The sequence below is a fragment of the Diabrotica virgifera genome, chromosome 5 (assembly GCF_917563875.1).
Source record: "Diabrotica virgifera virgifera chromosome 5, PGI_DIABVI_V3a".
Lineage (NCBI taxonomy): Eukaryota > Metazoa > Arthropoda > Insecta > Coleoptera > Chrysomelidae > Diabrotica > Diabrotica virgifera.
Genome location: NC_065447.1, coordinates 146,912,491 through 146,934,920, shown reverse-complemented (window position 1 = coordinate 146,934,920; position 22,430 = coordinate 146,912,491). Strand labels below are relative to the sequence as shown.

The 22,430-nt window shown below is 33.3% G+C and overlaps 1 protein-coding gene across 4 annotated transcripts in view; it reads left to right on the top strand.

Moving 5' to 3' along the window:
- Positions 1 to 22,430, top strand: part of LOC126884493 (neprilysin-1) — a 162,128-nt gene that overhangs the window by 119,624 nt on the left and 20,074 nt on the right. For all 4 annotated transcript variants that reach the window (XM_050650428.1, XM_050650429.1, XM_050650427.1 and 1 more), the window contains 4 exons: positions 3,269 to 3,317; positions 3,374 to 3,441; positions 4,949 to 5,079; positions 21,204 to 21,368. In XM_050650428.1, the coding sequence (XP_050506385.1) occupies positions 3,269 to 3,317; positions 3,374 to 3,441; positions 4,949 to 5,079; positions 21,204 to 21,368 (413 nt within the window). The remainder of the gene's footprint in view (positions 1 to 3,268; positions 3,318 to 3,373; positions 3,442 to 4,948; positions 5,080 to 21,203; positions 21,369 to 22,430) is intronic.

Here is a 22,430-nt window from a genome sequence, read left to right as displayed (position 1 = left end):
TAGGTAGTCCGAAGCGCAAGTAAAAAATTGACACAAATAAACAACAAATTAAATAGCTAGCTGATACGCAGAAAAGTAATAGAACAGTAGTAGGAAGAAAGTACATAGAAAACAGTGCACTGATTAAACAGATGATGTACCGAAATTAGCAGCACAAATTGTCAAGAAACTTGTTTTATTGGGAAGCGGAAATACTTGAATGGTGAATTATTCAGTGACATCTATTATAGAGGTCACTGGGGCGGTTCTCTACGTACTACATTTATCGCCCCACAGATTTTTATAACCAAGATGCAGGATGTTTTATCGATTTTGCCCATTTCTTCCTGGATCCATAACTTAAAAACCACCTTGAGCATTTTTTTGATATTTGGTAGTACATATTTATATGATATGTCTCATTCAGAACCCAAACACACAACTACTAATCACAAGAAAAATCTAATCTTTATTTCAAGTTAAGAATAGAACGTTACGCTTACGGAGATCAGTATTGCCAAACCTCTCGCGTACGGGTGGATACTCGACTGCCGATATACGATTCATTCTAGTCAGCACGGCGTGGCATCGCCGTGCTGCTATCGCCCATAAGAAATACTTAGGGCTATTTCCGCAATGTTCTATTCTAAACGTGAAACGCTCCATAGGTCCGCATAAACAAAAAATATAAATTATTTGTGACCTTGAACCAACACCTTGTATATTTAAATTTTCAAAATTTGTTTGCATATTTAAATTGAGCACAAAAAATTAAGTTTAATGGTTCGTTTTAATTTTTAACTTGAAGCTACTTTCAAATTAAGTAGATAGATTTGAAATATTTTAGAAGTCTGATATTAAAAAGCTAGTATTATTAACTTTTAATAATAAATTATTAAAGTTGATTAATAAATACTCATTATGTTTTATAAAATTTATATTTTAAAAATAATCAAATACCTACTTATTTACTATATTGGAACGTCCCACTTACTAATCATAAGAAAACCCAGGTCCGGATTAACAAAAAAATATGAAGTAATTGTGAGCTTTACACAACACCCTGTATATTGGAATTTTCAGTATCCGTTTGCACATTTGAAAAGAGAACAAAAAACTAAATTTAATGGTTTACTTCCATTTTTTGCGCAGACAATTTAATGACTTTAATTTTGAAACTATGTCGAGATTTTATGAACTCAGAAAAATATAACAAAAATTTCAATATAACTTCAAAGATTAAACCGTCTGTCTGTGCAAAAAATTGAAGCGAACCATGAAATTTAGTTTTCTGTGCTCTCGTCAAATGTGCGAACAGGTGTTGTTTCAAGGTCACAATTTTTAAAATTAGTATTTATTCAGTAACGTTAATACTGTATTAGTGAAATTATAATAATGCCTGCTTTTTAATCTCAGAGTTTTTAAAAATTTCAATATAATTTCAAGAATAAAGTCATTGAATTGTCTGCGCAAAAAATTGAAGAGAACCTATAAACTCAGTTTTTTTCGCTTTGTTCAAATATTCAAACGGAATTTGAAAATTTCAATAGGTATACAGGGTGTTGTTTCATGGTCACAATGACTTTATATTTTTTGTTAATCCGGACCTGGATTTTTCTTGTGATTAGTAGTTGGGTCGTTTGGGTTCTAAATCAGACATATGTATACCAAACATCAAAAAAATATGCTAGGTGGTTCTAAAGTTATGTACCCAGAAAGAAATGACAACATCGATTAAACACCTTCATCGTAAATCGGTTATAAAAATCGGTGGGACAATAAATGCAGTATATCTAGAACCAACTCGGTGACCTCTATTCACCATTCAAAATTCAAGTATTTGCGTTTCCCAATGAAACACTCAGTATAAAATAATTTAAAAATTTAAATTGATATGTTCCGCCTCTAAATCTTAAGATACTATGTAGTTCAGAGGAATAAGGGAAAAAATATCCTGTTGGTGACACAACCCCTCCAGGCCGAAACCAAATTTTTTGAGTAGTTTGGACATCTGTAATAATAACCTATATATTTCCTGCAGCCGATTTTGATGATGTACATAGTTATAAACAAATGAAGATCAAAAAACGGTAAATTTTCGCTTTTTTGGTTGCTTAGAAAATTGCAAAATAAATCATCAATTTTGAGTTTTTATAAATATTCATAACTTATGTAAAAATTAACTTAGAACCTTCGTATTACACGGAATGCTGAGACTTCTGTGCTTAAATCAAACCCTATATTTCAAAGTAATTTGTCAAATAGTTTAAAAGTTATTTAATTTGTTTATCCCAAATTAATTTTTTTTTGCAACACTATAAGTCAGAAAATGATCAAGTTACAGTAATACTTTGGACAGTTTATGAAAGAAGAAGATTTACTCTATTAATTTAATTTAAAAAAAGTGACCAAAAATAATTCTAAATAGTGCAAAATTATTTTGCAAGAACAAGTGAATTAAAAAAACGGGGGAGCTAACTTCGTCCCTAATTGTCCTAGGACAATTATTTTTCTTTCTAAATGTGTATAAAAATTCAGTCTTTCTAAATATGAAAAAATAAAATTTTTCTACGGGTAACGGTTACAAAGTTATTCTAATTTTTTATAAGTAAGCAAAAAATCGACATGTTTTGCAAAATAATTTTACACTGTTTAAAATTACTTTTTGTAATTTTTTTTAATGAAGTTAATAGTATGAATATTTTTCTTTCATAAACTGTCCGAAGTATTACTGTAACCTCATAATTTTCTGACTTATAGTGTTGCAAAAAAAATTAATTTGGATAAACAAATTAAATAACTTTTAAACTATTTGACCAATTACTTTGGAATTTAGGGTATGATTTAAGCACGAGAAGTCTCAGCATTCCGTGTAATAAGAAGGTTCTAAGTTAATTTTTACAACAGTTATGAATATTTATAAAAACTCAAAATGTATGATTTATTTTGCAATTTTCTAAGCAACCAATAAGGATAGACTTATTCAGCGAACGCCATATTGAAGTTTTTATACGATTTATGAGTTTCTTACTCTCAAATTTGTTTAAAATGCTTAACTTTTTGGCAATAGACGAAAAAAGCGAAAAATTACCGTTTTTTGATCTTCATTTGTTTATAACTATGTATATCATCAAAATCGGCTGCAGGAAACATATAGGTTATTAATATAGATGTCCATATTACTCAAAAAATTTGTTTCGGCCTGGAGGGGGATGTGTCACGAGAAAAATCTTATTTCTCTGGACTAATGGTAGTGCGTACATGAATTAAATAACTATACAATTTTCAGATATTCCAATGGCTATTTTAAATTTTCCCATGTACCATCTAGGACTAGAGTAAGTATTTTTCACATTAACTCGTTAAAATATGCAAAAATGATTTTCTATTTTAGGGTTTTAAATTATGGCTCTATAGGAACGATTTTAGGCCATGAACTCACCCATGCGTTCGACAATACAGGTAAGACAAAAATTCAAATACACTATAGAACATGAAAATGTTGGATCAGTGTTATAGATTCATCTTTCTTATTTTATTTAATATTCGGTAATAAACCCGTAAATAAACCTGAAATACGGCGATACCGTGTAATTTTCAGTGTCGCCACCGAATTGTATGAAAATTTGGAATTAGGTTCTACGTACCCTTCATTTCAAAGTTGGAATCAAGCCGTTGCGTTGGTTGCTTTCACTTGGGAGTTGAAAGTCACTCCTTCTCGGACGTGAAAAAACATACGTTTAAAATAAGTCCGGAAATGGATACACTGACTAATTCTAAGAAACTTTTGTTCTAGGTACAGAGTACCTAGGTACAGAGTATCTAAGTCAATACTTTTCGAGTTATTTGAGTGTGAAAATGTTTATTTTTCAATAAAAAAACACGTTTTCTTAGCATTCTTAGCAACAATGTAGCTTAATAAAAAATAGTGTATTCATGAAGTCTATCGACCTAATAAAAGCAAAGTTGTAGCACACGAAAAATTGTTCTTATTCGTCAAAATTCCAAACCGAATATTTTAGCTGAAATAACCAAAAAATGAAGCACTTTTCGGAAAAAATTCATTGAAACTTTTTTAAAGCGATTAAAAAAGCTTAATGTTTGTTGTTCACAAAAGGTTCTAGCATCAAATCTAGGCAAGTTACGCTCAAAATAAAGCGGTAAAAAAATCGTGGAAATCTCCCCCTATTTAGCACCGCAAATAAAATTAATTTATTTAGTGCTAAGGGTTCTACTTCAATGGGCTAGAGCTAGTCACTAATCACGAGTGTATGCAAATTTTGAAAATACAATCTTAAGTGGGTAGGCAAAAAATTTGCGTGTAATTCTTTTAAAATGCTTACAAACTATCAATCCCAATAATCACCGTTTCATTGACACTAACCCGGATTTTATGGACTTGAAGCGTTAGGACTTCTGGCTTCCGATTTACCTACTACTAAAGCAATTTAGTCCATCAACTATGTATCTATCCATCCATTTGGACGTTTTGTTTTAAATAAATCATAACGCTACGGAATTCATAGAAGGAACAATTGTTTAGTTTAAACTTTCGATTCCTACTTCACGTAATTTGTTGCAATTAAATACTTAAAATCAATTCACTAACATTTTAAGTCCTAAAATTACAGAAGTATTTTATAATTTTCAAGTATCGTTCCTTTTTTGCTTAAGTAAAAGTATTAGAGTACTTTCATCAAACATTAGTACCAGTTTTGAGACAAACACTTAAAACTTTCAAGTACAAGTACTTATTGGCTTTTTTGTACTGGAAGTACCTAAAGTATTTAGAGTAATTAAAGTACACAAATAACCACTTCAAATAGGTACTTTCAGTAATCAGTACCGCACATCTGAGTACCTACATCTTTAAGTAAAGTCATAAATATTTATTACATTAATTTACATACAATAAGTGTATAAATGTAAAAGAAAAACTACTTATCTTTATATATTTTGTAAATTTTAGGACGAAAATACAACAAATATGGAGACTATGTACATTGGTGGACCAACAAAACTATAGAAACTTTTGAAAACCTTACAGATTGTTTTATTAAACAATATGACAACTTTACTATAGAAGGCATCGAAAAACATGTAATTTCTTTTCTATTTAGTTCGTGTTAAAAGTCGTATAACCTAATTCTCACTCTATTGATTGTGTGAAAACTTCAATGATTATGTTTTTTCTGTGGATGCTATGTTCTTTGGATACTGTGCAACTTCTCTCACTACTTACATACATTCAAAACGAACAATTTCTCACGCAGTGAGAGCAGTCGGCCATTGTAGTGAGAAATATTTTTTCTTACTGGTTCTCCTACGGTTTTTCATACATATGATCGCCGTTTCCATGGTAACATGTACCGGATGTCCCAATAACAATGGCTCTCGCCCATATCGCAGGAACCGTTTATAGTACAGCTTTGAGAAAAAAATATTTATAACAAAAGTTGCCTCGGGAAAAGCCTGGAAATTATTTTCATAATTGTAGGTCCACCACTAAAGGGCGTAATTGAAAATCAAAAATTAAAAAATCAAAATTTTACAAAATTTGCCCAATAAAAGGACACTATAAATACAGTCATCATATTCTTCATAAAAATCTGCGCATATTTGATTTCACAAGTTTAATTCTACCTTTGCAAATAAGAGGTGGGGGTGAATGGGAACTTTCTTATGAAAAAATGGCTGTAAGTCCGGCTATGCTAAATCGAATTTTGCATACTTGGTCTTGTTGAAAAGAGTTCTTTTTCGTCAAGAATCTTATTTTCGAGATAGCCTAATAAGTAATATGCAAGCTAGGAGGCGTCATTTAATTATTTTCAGAAATCTAGTTTTCTTTGGAAAATATTAAATGCAAGTATGCATTTTTAATCCTGTCTAACAAAATTAGACCAAATAAGCAACATAATATCGAAAACCGTATGTCGATACATTTTTTCTATCTCGAGATATCTTAAGAAACGTGTAAATTTTAAACAACTGTTAATGTCACCGGTAAACGAAGTTAAGGAAAGTAGTGTGCTATGAAAAAAACAAAAAAAGATTTTCCAAATGTAAACGTATATAATTAATTAAAACAACAATAAGACAAACAACATTATAAAATATAACAAAGAAATAAAAGCAACTACTTACTTAGTGACGACCTAAATTTTCAAATTGTTGCCCATCATTTTCGATGCAAGCATTTACTCTTTCAAGAGTAGATTTAACAGCAGTCTCAATTTCTGCTTTCTCAATGCTTTGAATGGCGTTTCGTATTCTCTAAATTCTAGATCATGTTTTCTCGAGTAGTGAGCCTCGCGGCAAAAACAAGGTATTTAATCCGTCCCCATAAATAAAAGTCTAAAACAGTTAAACCTGAGTTAAACCTGTTGCTATTCAATCTACTCTTGAAAGATTAAATGCTTGCATCGAAAATGAAGGTCAACAATTTGAACATTTAGGCAGTCACTAAGACTAAGTAAGTAGTTGCTTTTATTTTTCTTTGTTATATTTTATAGTGTTGTTTGTCTTATTGTTTGTCTTATTGTTGTTGTAATTAATTATATACCTTTACATCTGGAAAATGTTTATTTGTTTTTTTCCATAGCACACTACTTTTCCTTTACCTCGTTTACCGGTGACAGTAACAGTTATGTTTAAAATTTACACATTTCTTAAGATATCTCGAGATAGAAAAAAGGTATCAACATGCGGTTTTCGGTATTATGTTGCTAATTTTGTCTAATTTTGTAATACAGGATTAAAAATGCATACTTGTATTTAATATTTTCCAAAGAAAACTAGATTTCTGAAAATAATTAAATACCTCCTCCTAGCTTGCATATTACCTATTAGGCTATTTCGAAAATAAGACACTTACATTGACGAAAAAGAGCTGTTTTCAACAAGACCAAGTATGCAAAATTCGATTTAGCAGAACCGGACTTACAGCCATTTTTTCATAAGAAGGTTCTTACTCACCCCCACCTCTTATTTGCAAAGGTAGACTTAAACTTATGAAATCAAATATGCGCAGAATTTTATAAAGAATACGATAATTGGATTTCCAGTGCCCTTTCATTAGGTAAATTTTGTAAAATTTAGATTTTTTAATTTTTGTTATTCAATTACGCCCTCTAGCGGTGGACCTACAATTATGAAAATAATTTCCAGGCTTTTTCCCGAGGCAACTTTTGTTATAAATATTTTTCTCCCAAAGCTGTACTATAAACGGTTCCTGAGATATGGCCGAGAGCCATTCTTATTGGGACACCCGATACAATACAAACACAATTAGAATTTTAAATAAATAACGTACACAAATTTTAAGAATATTAAATACCTACATACCTAAATGTGTATGTATTTTATTTCAATTTATTCGTATAATATACCTACCTAAATCTAAAAGAAATTAAACTATTTAATTTTGAAGTTTGAACTCTTGATAAAACCTCATTCATAGAAAAAGTACAGTGTACAACACATGAGAAAATGACATATTTCTCCCTCACTTGATTTGCGGCACTCGCCTCGTGCCTCGGCTCGTGCTAACAAACTTCTGCGCTCGTGAGAAATATGTCTTTTTTCTCACTTGTTGTACAATATACTATTTTTCCGTCTTGAGATTTATAAATACCAACCGTAATAGGGATAGGAGATTGGGATCATGGAATGTACGGAAGCTATAAATATATAACAGAACTTTTTATGAATAACACCTAGGTATGAGATATCGAAGAAATAAATAATATAAATGAAATTAGGAAATTTTATAAAAACATCATTTGATTTTTATAATAAGTATAGATGTACCTATCTATCTATATTATTCGTTGTGTGCAAGTACTTATAGGGGATACGAGAAACGATCCTGCGCAAATAGCGGAGAAATCTTGCAACTTTCTTAAATAATTCATATTGTCAATTGAAATTGTCAAATTGACGTATATTTCATACCTACTGTCATTGAAGAAGAAATATTTTATGTTGCTCCACAATATTGATATGATATGCAATTATTATATAAAAGTAAATTTAATTAATTTTATTTTGCTTTCAGTTCCTACTGCATTTTAATAATTAATTTTATTTACTACATAGAATTATTTACCTTTTAATAACATAACCTTAATCTTACTTCTTCTTCTTCCTTTATTGGGTTATATCCCTCGGGATAATTCGCCCAGCTTACACCAGGGAAATACTCTTGTCTTGCTCTGGGCAGTCGAATATTTCCAAATATATATGTTAAAGCCTCAATTTTTTTAAATATATATTAGCAGGAACATCTTCGTATAGGGCCAGACAGTCCCTACAGGAAAGGCAATATTATACCATAAGGGTTAAGACTTTTATCATTTGGAGGTCCAATATCTTTTTATATCTTTATCTTCTTAATTTTTTTAATTCAAATTTGGGAATTATTGATTAATTTATAAATTAAGTTTGGCTAAGTTAAGGAATTTAAGGATCAGGTTAATCCTACGTGGATTAAGGTTGGACATAAGTAGGCAAATTTCAATGGGAGTAGGGATATTTGTCTTGGCTAATTCTTTATATAGGTCAAAATTGGGTGACATATTTATAGGGCACTCAAAAATCAGATGATTTAAGGACCCAACTCGGCCACAGTCACAATATGGGTCATCTTTTACTCCTATCCTGAATAGGTGAACTGGAGTAGCACAATGACCTGTCCTCATTCTAATAATGGTGGTTATATGTCTTCTGTCTTGGTATGCAAAATTGTGGTACCAGGGGAGTTTATCTATCTGACCTACAATTTTAGAGTAAAATGAATTATTTCGATTTTTCACCTGCCATTCTTGCTTCCACCGATTCCAGATGGAATGCTTGATGTCTGGTAGAAAGTTGGAATAGTGAAGAGTGATACCAGCAGCTACATTTAAGGTTCTACCTATATTAGCTAGTTTATCAGCCACCATGTTCCCTTTAATATTCGAGTGTCCTGGAATCCATGCCAGACTAATATTTACGTTATTTTCTTTCGCTTCAATGATGCCTCTCTTGGTCATGAACGATGAATGTTCTGTTTCCATAGAATAGGTTGATCTGCCTATTTTCTGTAAGGCACTTTTAGAGTCCGAGCAGATGATTGCTTGTTTAATCCCATTTTTCAAAATAATTTGGAGGGCATGATTAATTGCGACAATCTCAGCCGTACATATTTGGGTATACTTAGGTAGTTTACTGGTATAAGAATAGTTGATCTCTCGGCTAAAGACACCAAAGCCTGCTGATCCTTCATCATCAACCGAGCCGTCCGTGAAGAATTTGGTGTGACTAGGTTTATTTAGAATTATTTTTTGGAGTTGAACTGAGGCAAGTTCATCTGAACGATTAGATTGGATATTTATGATTGGAATTGTTGATAATTGATGGTCTAGTTCAAAGTTATGGCATGGGTATAAGTCACTTAAATATAAGTTGGGATAAGTACTTTTAAATTTGTTTTTTAAAAGCACTAGAAATGGAATACTTCTGTTTTTCCAATGATTTTGGTTCCTTTGAATTGCCAAGTCTAACAGGTCGAGAGCGGAAATAATTGGGTTGCCAATTAACATTAAATTTTTTAATATAAATTTAGAGCTAAGCCATTCCCATCTAGATTTAAGCGAGATCTGACCACTTTCACTTAAGAGAGCATGAATTGGGGTAGATTTCATGCATCCAGTTATAATTCGGATACTTTTGTATTTTAGTTTCTCCAATCTTTTAATTAAGGAAGTTGGACAATCGAAAATTACCTGGCAGCCATAGTCCAGATGGCTCTGAATCAGACCATTGTGTACAATTTGTAAGGTTTTTGGATCACTTCCCCAATAAGTCCCACAAAGAGCTCTCATCACATTCAGGCCACGATTTACTTTTAGTTCTATTGAGTTTACATATGAATTCCACTTTAAGTTTTTTTGAATATTTACCCCCAGGTATTTGACTGAATCCACCCAACCAATATTCTGGTTACAAAATATTACGTTAGGGGGAGAGATTTTCGTGTTTCCTTTTGTAAATAATATTGCAGAAGATTTGTTCTTAGACAGATTTAAATTGTGGTCTAGCAACCATGATTCCATCTGAATCAATAATTTATTTACATTAATTACCAATTCATTAATATCACTCCCTCTAATCAGAAGAACCAAATCGTCTGCATACTGAATTAGTTTGCATGAAGAGGGGATTAAATTATACAGGGAAAGACAATATAGGTTGAAGAGGATAGGGCTTAATGGGGAACCTTGGGGTAGTCCCAGACTTGATTTTCTTGGGCCATGGGTTTGTCCCAGTTTGTCTTTGACAAATAGCCCTCTATCATTTAGAAGGCAGAAAATCAAATTAGCCAGTTGGGTTGGAATGTTATACTTTAATAATTTGGAATACAAGAGTGATATATTGACATTATCATAAGCAGAAGAGATATCTAGAAATATGCCAACAGTGTATTGATTTTGAGCGAAGCCTATTTGAATTGTTGAGGTGAGGTATGTAAGGCATTCCGTACAACCTCTACCCCTTCTAAATCCTAGTTGTAGTGGATTAAAAATCTTATTATGTTCCACAATCCACTCTATTCTATTCTTTATAAGAGTTTCGAGCATTTTGCCTACACATGAAGAAAGAGCTATTGGTCTAAAGTTTAACGGATTATTACAATCTTTATCTTTTTTGATTATAGGTAAAATTACTGATTGTTTCCACTGAACAGGAACTATACCCGTTCTAAGACTTTCATTAAAAAGTTGAATTAATAACAAAGATCCAACAACGGGAAGATTTTTTAACATTGAGTAGGAAATCTGATCCAAACCAGGAGCCGAGTCAGATTTAATTGAGAGGGAGTTCTGATACTCGTCGAGAGCAAATGGCGGTTCTAGGGCTTGAGGAGATCTAACCAATACTTTATTGACAGCGGAAAGGGGGGTTAAGCAACATAGAATTTCGTGGGATATAGGAGTAGAGGGCAATTGTGTATATATTGAAGGTTTCGAAGCCGATACCTTATTAATTTTCTCCCACACAACTTTTAGAGGAGTGTTTCTATTTAATTTACTGCAAAATAGTCTGAAACTATTTTTACGTTTTGATTTTAGGGATTTTCTTGATTTGGCTATATTCTTTTTAGCCTCGATATAGTTTTCCATTAAGGGGATATTTTTAAATTTTTTTAAGGCAGACACTCTCGCAGAGACGACTTCAGCACATGAGTCATCCCACCATGGAATGTGGTATTTGGAATTATTAGGAGGGTGAAGCCAAGGTATTGTTTCATCAGCTACCGATGATATGGAGTTAGTAAAAAATTCGTAATCTTCCCTGGGAGAAGCTAAGAAAATGCTGTTTAAATTGTTATGATAAGTAGACCAATCAGCTTTCTTTAGATTTCTTCTTTTACATGAATGCGGGGGAGATTGAGGACATACACCTATCTGACATATTATGGGGAAGTGGTCACTAGTTCCAGTATCTGAAATAGTGGACCACTTGCCCACACTGGCTGCCACATCGACTGATGCCATTGTTAGATCTACTACCGACTTACTGCCTCCTGGGGCCACCAGTCTAGTTGGGGACCCATCATTGAGAAATACTAGCTCAAGTTCCTCCAAAGAATCAAAAATAATCCTACCATTGTGACTGTCTCTAGAACTACCCCATGCCTTATGATTACAATTTAGATCACCCATGATTAAAAATGGCTTATTAAGTAATTTAACAAGGGAAAACCAGTTGGATTTGGAGATAGAGTTGTCTTGTGGACAGTATATATTAAGAATATTCAAATTAAAGTTAGGGAGAAATGTGAGTTGGAATTGGACATCATGATTGAAGCCTGGATTGGCAATTTGAATTTCCCTATAATCAATATTATTTTTGATAAGAGTAATTAATCCGCCATAGCCATCCTCTCGATCTTTTCTGATTATTTGATACCCTCTACATCTTATAACATGTTGGTTTGAGAGCCAAGATTCGCTAATAAGGATTATATCTGGGTTAAGGTTTTTTATAAGGATTTTTAGATTGTCAGAATTAGTGTTATACGAACGTATATTCCACTGAATAATAGTTATCGGAGTGTTAGGATTCATTATAAAGAGTATGTTTGCTAGACCAAGGAGTCAAAAGATCTCGAATCCTCAGGCTCGAGATCCTCTATTCCCCTCCGACCCTGGTTTACATTTGTATTGAAAGGTGATACACTTTTGTTTATGCTAGTCTTTAGATCTGCCATATTGTAAGGAATGGAGTATGATTTTGAGTTTATTAAGTCCCCAATGAAGGTCATGACGAGCTCCCTGTGAGATTGGTTCAGCATATACATGGCCTGATTGAAATCCAAATGAAGTTGGGATAAAGATTGTGAGTTAGTGATTTGAGAATCAGAGTGAGCAGGATTGAATTTTGAAGTCGAAGGCTCATTTATTCTTCTACCTGATGGATTAATAAGTAGTCTTTGGTGGGAGATTTTATCATAACCTGTATTTTCTTGTATTGAAGGTCTTCTTCTTTTTGGTGGAGATTGAGTGACTTGACTAAAAGGTTTTGAATATTGAGCTGAGGCTGCAGACCTCCTCTCTTGTGGTAATATGCCATTAGAATTATTCTGATCGCTATGTAAGGGGGGGAAATCGTTTATGTTTAAAGATGAAATATTATGGATCCTAGGAACCTGCTGACTTGCCTCATAGAAAGATAGATTAGAAAAGGACATTAGATCCTTAATATCTTTTTGTCTGACTCTCTCTCTACAATTACGACTATTTGATTCATGGTCAGAAGATTTGCAGAAAATGCAATATTTTGTACACGTATTAGATGAAGAATCCTCATGAGAAGTTCCGCATCTAGCACATTTCTTTTTTCCTCTACATTGGTTCGTAGAATGGCCATAAAGTAAGCAATTTCCACATTGAAGAACAGGGCTGATGAATGGTGTGACCCTCATTGGTAGTTGATATATGGAAATTTCTTTAGGAATAGTTTTTCCTGAAAAAGTTATGCTAATAGTTCCCGTGGAGACAAATTCAACCTTTGAATCCACTTGTACTCTCCGGTTCATTCGCTTTACACTTAATATCTTACATAAAGCCAAGTTGGTTTCTGATGCCTCCTTTATTTCTTCCTCTGTGAATCTTTTATTAACTCCCCTTACTATACCCCTACAAGAAATCTGATGAAATGGAATGAACACGTCATACCCTAGGGCTTCCCAATCTTTCCTCACAACGAAATCGTTGGCTGCTTTTCTAGTGGCAAATAATACCCCTATCCTGTTTTTACCTTTTCTACTGATTTTCGTGATGTCTTTAATTTTTAAAACAGAAATAGATTTAGCTATACTTAACACGTGGTAATCTCCAATATTTTTATCCTGACCCTGGACAAATACTTCATAAGGACCTATGTCGGTCTCCGAAAATAGTATTTGTTTTTTTCCTTTAAGACTTTTCTGAATAATTGGAGGTTGAGATTGACATTCATGTGGGTTGATTTTATTAGGAGGGTCAGGTGGTGGAGGAGGATCGGGAGGAACTTCTTCCTCCATCTTATGCGGCAGATTGACGAATTTAAAATCTATGCCAGTCGATGCAAATTAGAAATTAACAGGGAAATATAGATAGTTTTAGCCCTTACCCTTTGGATGAGTCGTCCGTTCACCTCGAACGATAATCACAGAAATGTCTATTTTAAGTTTTCTTCCAAAAAATCAAATGTCAAACACAACAAAATTCACAACAGATATTCACTGCGAAAAGAAGCCGAGGCTGTTCATCCCAGCGGACCTCGACTTCTTATCAACGATAAATAAAAATTTAACAAGAATTAACAACTGTTTTCACACTAAATTAGGTTTGATGAGGTTTTTTTAGCAAAAATTAAAAACTGTCAACTGTGACGTTTTCAACCAACTCCTACTCCACCTTAATCTTACTTTTTCTTTTTATAATTTTTTGGGCAATCGCCTTGACAAATATCCAGCAACCAGACTAATATAATTGGCCAATATAATTAAAAATGCTAAAAATGTTGCTGAGCCATGAAAAAAAGGTGTCGCTTTCCGAACTTTCACGGCCCCAATACAGTGTGGAAGGCACTTATGGAATAAAATTATTTCTGTCCTTGTTTCAAAAAATTATAAAAAACGCTGGGACCAGTGAATTTTTATATCTATACAAATCTTCAGTTTTTATTTATTTATTTATTTATTGACGGGATACCACCCAATTAAAGATATACATAAAATATTACAATAATTATTATCTAGTGATAAATTAAACATAAATACAGTGATGAGCGCACTAATAACCGGCAAAATAACGCAAAAGATGGAAAACATATTAAGTTGTTAGATTAAAAGAGATGAACCTACTAGAAGATGTGTTAAATTTAGCGATAGTAACTTATTAATTAATATTTTATTGATTGTTTCCCACCTTTAGACGTATCGGACGAGCTTGAGAAATGCCACTGTCACAGTGACAGTTTTAGTTGACATACTTCTCTGATACGTCTAAAGGTGGGAAACAATCAATATAATGTCAATTTATATGTTACTATCGCTAAATTTAATAGCTCTACTAGTTTTATGTCTTCTTATCTCACAGTTTAATATGTTTTCCATCTTTTGCGCTATTTTGCCGGTTATTAGCGCGCTTATCACTGTATAGTGAATATGACAAAAATTGACGATGCAGCCATATAGAAAAAACAAATATTAAATAAGATTTTAAACATAAATTCTAATGCACAGGGTGATTCATGCAAATTAAAACCGGAACAACTGGTGTATGTTTTCAAAGACTGATAGTGTGTAAATAAATTTATTAAAATCAGCTAAGTACTTTCAGCATTTTTAATGCCATCATCAGAGCTATCATCTTATAATTCATTCTGATGATGGCATTGAAAATGCTGAAAGTACTTAGCTGATTTTAATAAATTTATTTACACACTATCAATCTTTGAAAGCATACACCAGTTCCCGTTTTGATTTATATAGAAGTGTGTACAAGTCAAACAATCTGTTTCTATTGATTCATGCAAGCCTAACAGGATCCATAAGCTTTATTTTTAAATGAACACCCTGTATATTTTTATATTTTTAAAAGCTGGTTAACAACCTGATTTCAAAGAACTATATAATGTAGGGCGTATTATGAATAATACAGGGTGAAATTATAAAGTATAGAAACAAGTTATCGAATAAAATTATTTTAGAAAATTATAAAAAATACTAGGACACGTCATCTTTTAAATTCAAATGGCAAATTTATAAATATAAATTTAAACATACAGGGTGATTCACGCAAGTACCTATAGCATAGTCCACGATCTGTAGTTTTAATGAATCATCCTGAATATTTTATGTTTTTAGAAGCTACTTAATAACCTCATCTCAAGAAATTGTAGGTATTACGTAGAGTTTATTATGAAAATACAAGGTGAAATTTTGAAATTATTTATAAATTGCGTCAAGGCATAAATACCAACCCAATATATTGATACTTAGCTTAGAAAATGTATGTGTTTACTTAGTTAATTTAAAAAATAGTACCATTATTTAAAGTATGATAAATTGTTATTTCAAAATTTGATGTAGGTATTTAAAACTTGACGAAAATTTTACATAATTTTAAAATGCCACCTTATATCTTTTACAATAGACCTTACATAATACATTTTTTTAGATGAGGTTGTTGAGCAGCTTCTAAAAACATAAAAGGGCATTTCATTAAAATTAAATATCATGGACTATGCCAGTGGCGTGCTGGCCATATAAATGAATCGGTGCAATCACCGAGAGGCCGCGGCCTCTTGAGGCCGGTCAAATAGGTTTTTCCACAAAAAATTTTAGATGTAACAAAAAAAATATTTAATTTCTAATTGAATGTTAATTTTGCTAATAATATACTCACGGACAAAAATATTTCATATGCATGTGAAATGAAATTTTTGGTGCTACTATCTTAAGCCCCCCAGTATCATAGCAATAGTATTCCTTTTCCGAATGCGATTTTTTTAAGTGTCCTATAAATGCTATAATCGGATTTAAATCTGATCTGGCTATATGCTGGCCAATATAACTTTTTAAATTGAATCTCACAACCAGTATGTCATATCCAATGTGGCTTGCAAATGGCAAGATATGATCTAATAAAATGTTTCCAATGTACATGTCAGCTGGCATTCGCTTAATCACCTCCACGTGTTCGGTATGTCCTTTCAACGCTCCGTAGCACTATTCGCCACCACCAAACCTAACGTTCTGTATGAGGTTACAACTGGCATACTGTTCACTAACTCTTCTGTAGACGAAGTTTTGTCAATCTTGCTTCCATATAATGAACGGTATGCCAGATGTAACCTCATATAAAGCGTTAATTTGGATGGTGGCGGCATAGTGCTATGGAGTGGTATTTCGTGGAAAGGAGATACTACCGAACTGTGGAGGTGATTGGGTGAATGACAGCTAATGTGTACATTAAAAACATTTTAGAAAATCATGTTTTGCCATTTGCCAGCCATATCGGATAACAAATTCGTGTTAATGCACCATAGCGGAGGTCTTTATGTCGGTAGAAGAGTGAATACTTACCTTGGTGAGAGTCAATTTAAAAATTATGTTGGCCACCATATAGCCCACATCAAATTTAAATCCGATTATACCATTTATATAATACTTTAAAACATCGCATTCGGAAAAGAAATCTGATTTCTGTGACACTGGGGGCAGCACCAAAAATTTCATTCCACACGTTAATTTCAAAATATTAATGCAATATTTTTGTCCGTGGGTGTATTATTAAAACATTTCAACACCATTTAATTTTTTTTAATTGTAAAATACAGTTTAATTAAGTAAATGAATGAGACTATATACATAAATAGATTGCTACAGATTTATTTTCATACATACAAGTATATTTATGGTTTTCCAATTTCCTTCAAACTCTGTAGAATAAAAAATGGAAACACGTCTTGCACATTTTTGACGGAATTATTGGAAGTATCGAAAAACGCTTTTATCAAGACAAATCGTTTTATGATGATTTCTGCCTTACTGCATACAATATTGTCATATAAATATGTCATTTATTATTTGTAAGATTGCTTATTATTAAATAAAAAAATATAGCAAATTAAAAAACTCGTTGAATTCAAAGTTTTATGTTTTATTTAAAAATAATTTATATTTTTGTTTTTTTGATTTTATAACTAACGAATGAAGCATCCTGATAATAGAAGGTAAAATGAGGATGGGAGGCCGCTTTTCTATAAAATCACCGGGCCGCTTAAAAAGTTCCAGCACGCCACTGGACTATGCTAGACTTGTGTGAATCACCCTGTATATTTAAATGTATGTTTAAACAGTGCATATTTGAATTCGAAAGTTTTTTCGTATCCTAGCGTTTTTTATAATTTTCTAATCCTCCTCCTCCTCTATCTGTTATCCTTCGTAAGGATGTAGTGGCGTCATGTAAGTCGTTTGACTATTTCTATCCAATCCTCTCTCTCCTGTGCGTGTTGTTTTGCTTCGGAGAACGAGTAACCAGTCATGTCCCTTATTTGGTCCGACCATCGTAATGGAGATCTTCCTCTGGATCTTCTGCCCTCTACGTTGCCTTCAACTATCATTCGTTCCATGCCTTCCCTTCTTCTAGTTATATGTCCAAAATATCTCAGTATATTTTGGTTGATAGTTGTGCTGAGTCTAGTTTTTATGTTAAGTTCGGCTAATATTGAATTATTTGTGCGATGTGCGGTCCATGGTATGCGCAACATTCCCGGTAGACCCACATTTCAAATGCCATTATACGTTTTGCATCTGCTTTTTTGATGGTCCAAGTCTCTGAAGCGTAGGTGGCGATAGGAAATATTAACGCTCGAACAAGGCGTAATTTTGTGTTTTTTGCAATGTCAGTATTCTTCCATATTTTTGTGAGTTTGGCTGTTGCCAATCTGGCCCTTATGATGCGCCTACGGATCTCGTCTTCGCATCCTCCACTGTTAGTAATAACGGAGCCTAAGTAATTAAATTGTCTGACTACTTCGTAACTTGCTAAGTCTCTTATCTCCGGTTGGTTGTTTCTGCTTCTATCGATGATCATTACTTTGGTTTTCTGTATATTTATTTTCAAACCATATTCTGTACTCACCGTTCCTAGCCTATTCATAATTTCTTTCAGTTCTGGTGAAGACGCCAATATAACAGTGTCATCAGCATAACGCAGGTTTTTTTATTTTTCTTCCTCCTATCGTTGCTCCACCTTGCCATTCCTCAAAAACTTGACGCATAATGTGTTCACTATATATATATTGAATAGAATGGGGGATATTATACATCCCTGCCGCACTCCAGATTTTAATTTGAAGTTTTTCGAAACCACATTATTAACTCTTACATTAGCGGTGTTATTTACATAAAGTGCTTGTAATAGATAGATTAGATGTTCTGGTGTACCCATTTCTCTAAGTATATGCCACATTTTATCCCATTTTACGTTATCGAAGGCCTTGGAGTAGTCAACAAAGCACAAATATGTTTCTATGTTAAACTCTCGAGATTTTTCGATAATTTGACAAATATTAAGAATGTGTTCTCTTGTTCCCCTACCTGGGACGAATCCGCATTGTTCTTGTGGAATTTGCGGTAAGAGAATGGATTTTAATCTTTCATTGATTATTGTTAGATGTACTTTGCTCGCCTGAGATATCAACGCTACTGTACGGTAATTACTGCAATCTGTCGGAGAACCTTTTTTGTATATGGGGATAAACGTGAGTTTACCCCAGTCATTTGGCCACTTTCCGGTATTCCAGATCTCATTGCAAATTCTAAGCATTACTTCCGTCCCTAATTCCCCCATTTCTTTGAGTATTTCAGCTGTTATTCCATCCTCTCCTTGTGATTTTCTACATTTTAGCTTTTTTATTGCCGACTCAATTTCAGATTTCAATATTTGAGGTTCTTTTTCATAACTTCTTTTCTCATTATTATGTTCTGGGTCATTGTTAAAGAATAGTATTTCACAATATTGTTTCCAAACCTCTGCGATACCGTCTGGGTTTGTTATGGTATTTCCACTATTATCTTTGATGATCTGTGTCTGCACAAGTGTTTTATAGTTGTATTTATGGTGCTTATCTCTATTTCTTTTTGTATTGAATTTGACGTGCCGTTTTTTTCTTTGGGATTTGTGTTTTTGATGGCTTCGGTGATCAACTTCTTTGTGTATTCCCACGTTTTTTCAGGGTCTCCGGTAGTAACTGGTAGGTCAGCTTTTGCTAGTGCCTCTCTAAACTTTTCCGGGTGTTTTGGAACCAATTTTTGTCTTTTTTTCGCAATTGTTTTACTGTGCAACTTAATGCGAAATTCTGATTGTAGCATTTTATGGTCCGAACCACAGTCTGCAGCTGGTTTTGTCTTCACATTGGTTACAGAGCTCCTCCATCGTTTAGTGATAAGAATATAATCTATTTGGTTCTTGTATCGTCCTCCAGGCGAAGACCATGTTGATAATCTTCGCGGATGATATTTAAACATTGTGTTTACTATACTGAGATCCATATCGATGGCAAATTGAAGGAGCCGTTCACCTCTGTCATTTCGCTCGCCTAAGCCATGCTCACCTATCGTTCCTTTTAAATGTTCGTCTACTTTCGTTCTTCCTATTTTTGCGTTCCAATCTCCTATTATCAGCATTGGTTCTTCCTTAGGTATATTAGAGATGGTTTCATGTATCAGATGGTATGTTTCTTCTACTATATCTTCTGTCGCTTCGGATGTTGGCATATATACCTGTATAATGTGCATTTTGACTGGTTTAGCGTTTAGGGTTATTTTTATTATACGATCATTTACTGGAAGGTATTCATGTACATATATGGCCCAACGTTTTTGAATTAATATTGCTACGCCTTTTTGTCCTGATTTGTTAGCTCCTGACATGAAAACTTTATAGTGAGTGGCTTCCCAATGTCCTTGGCCTTCCCAGTGTGTCTCAGATATATATCTTCTCCTTGATCAGTTCATTTTCTAGTATATACAATTTCCTGGCTCTAGCAGCCCCCTAACATCCCATGTTGCGATGCGGTGTTTTTTACGTAATGCTAAGTTTGATCTTCCAGTATCCCATTTCGCAGATATTGCCTGGTCGTCCACAATCATCTGCCCGGTCGCCCACTTCACACCATTCGACCCGGAATCGATACGGCGCCGGTTGCTAGCCGGATTGCAAAGCACAGAATTTCCTTGCCTAGTCGTCATTTCATAACGCTCTCTGGGAAGATAATCAGGTGGTTTCCCGTTGCCTGCCTGATCGCAGTATCACAGCCGGTTGAACTAAGATGTAGTTGCCGGCTGTGAGTATTTTACACCAGACCTGTATGAATCACACAGCCCCAGTGCAAAAATGACGTAGCTGCTGCCCTATGTCATGCCCTCAGTTGATCCGCGGGTACTTATTCGGTTTAACCTTATTCGTACCTGACCTGCATATCTACAGGAACGTTTCCTATCAGCCATTGGGACGCGTTGTGTCGGGGTTGAGGACACCCCCGTCCCAGTCCGTCTTCTGTGAAGTACTGAAGAGCCCCTACTCAATTCAGAGCTCCCCCCACGCAAGCTAGGACCGGCACGTAATTTTCTAATATAAGGACACAAAAAATTTTATTCCATAAGTGGCCTCCATATTTTATAATTTCAAAAGTTCACCCTGTATTATTCATAATGATATATAACTATATGATATAGTTCGTTGAAATCAGGTTGTTAAGCAGCTTTTAAAAATATAAAAGTATACAGGGTGTTCCATTAAAATAAAGCTTATTTATGGACTATGCTAGGTTTGCATGAATTACCCTGTACATTTAAATTTATATCTAAAAAGCGCACATTTATATAGGTATAAAAATCGACGGGTCTCGGCGTTTTTTATAATTTTTTAAAACAAGGACAGAAATAATTTTATTCCATAAGTGCCTTCCACCCTATATCACTGAATACCACAAGATTACTCTACGCGTATGGATATTACACGTCACGCTAAATATTACTTCGGGCCCTTGCAAAAAGATCATACCGAGCGATTAGAAATATTCACTTAAATTTTGTTTTGTAATTCCACAACTTACTTAGTTTAACAGATTAACTTTTAGTAGGAATATCCTTGTGAAATAATTTGTATTAATATTTTTTATAGATAAATGGTAAACAGACTTTGGGAGAAAACATAGCAGATAATGGTGGTTTAAATGAAGCAATTGGTGCTTATAAAAAATATGTTGCCAAGCATGGGGAAGAACCAAAATTGCCAGGTTTCGAAAATTATACCAGCTTTCAACTATTTTTTATTGCTTATGCAAATGTAAGTTTTTGCTATTCGAAAACTAAAATTGACTAACATAAATTTATTATTTAGAAAAATCTTAAAGATACTTTATTGATTGATGGTCTTTATAACATTGATAAAAAATTCCATGGATGCCTTATTTTAATGTTAATTGGTATTAATACAATCTTATAATATTGTTTACAGGAAAAGTTAAGAGCTATCACATTTAATATTAGTCTATGAGTCTTAGACGGAAAGTTTTTTTAAGTACCTACTTTATTTTAAATACTTACTTTGGGATAGCCATTTTGATCGCCAACATCCGGAACGGATAGGCACCGTAAGAAGAAGACGAAATTATTACTTTAAAAGCTTTTTAAATAGTTTATAATATGACCGTTGTTCTCTTCTATTTACAAATTTATTTTCCAAAAATTTAGTCTAAATTTTCTGTAGGTATTCCTTGTAAAAATGCAAGTCAAAGTTTAAAAAAATAACACAAAATAGAACACTAAAGTTAATGTAACCAAATAAATATCTATATATATAAATATCTAGATATAATATAATTATACAGCATGTCCAGAAACTCTAAGACAATTTAACTTTAAGACAATTTAACCCAATTCACCTAGTCCAAAAATGCTTTCTAAGGGAGCTAGAGCTAGAGATGGCGTCTGGTAATTAGTTTTTCTTAAATGCCTCCGGAACGCTTCTAGTTAGAAAAACAATAATTGGTATTGTCTTTATCTTCCAGAGATAAATCGATTCCATCCATTGCGAATTTCTAAGCGTCCGTTTTGAGTAGGGCAATGGTTATTTTATGGCATAACTTTTTTGTCTTTAATTTTTAAGCATTTCTTAAAAAGTTAAAAAAAAACTATTTAGAAAAACAAAATCTTGTACGTTTAATTATATTCCAGATGTGAATCGATTTCATTAATTGCGAATTTCTAGTACCGGTCATATGCGTCGGTTTTTCTGTAGCTTAACGCTTATTTTATCGCATAACTTTTTGTCTTTAATTTTTAAGCATTTTTGACACTAGATTATTAAATTATGAGGTATTCTACTAGTAAAAGTTACTCGTAATCC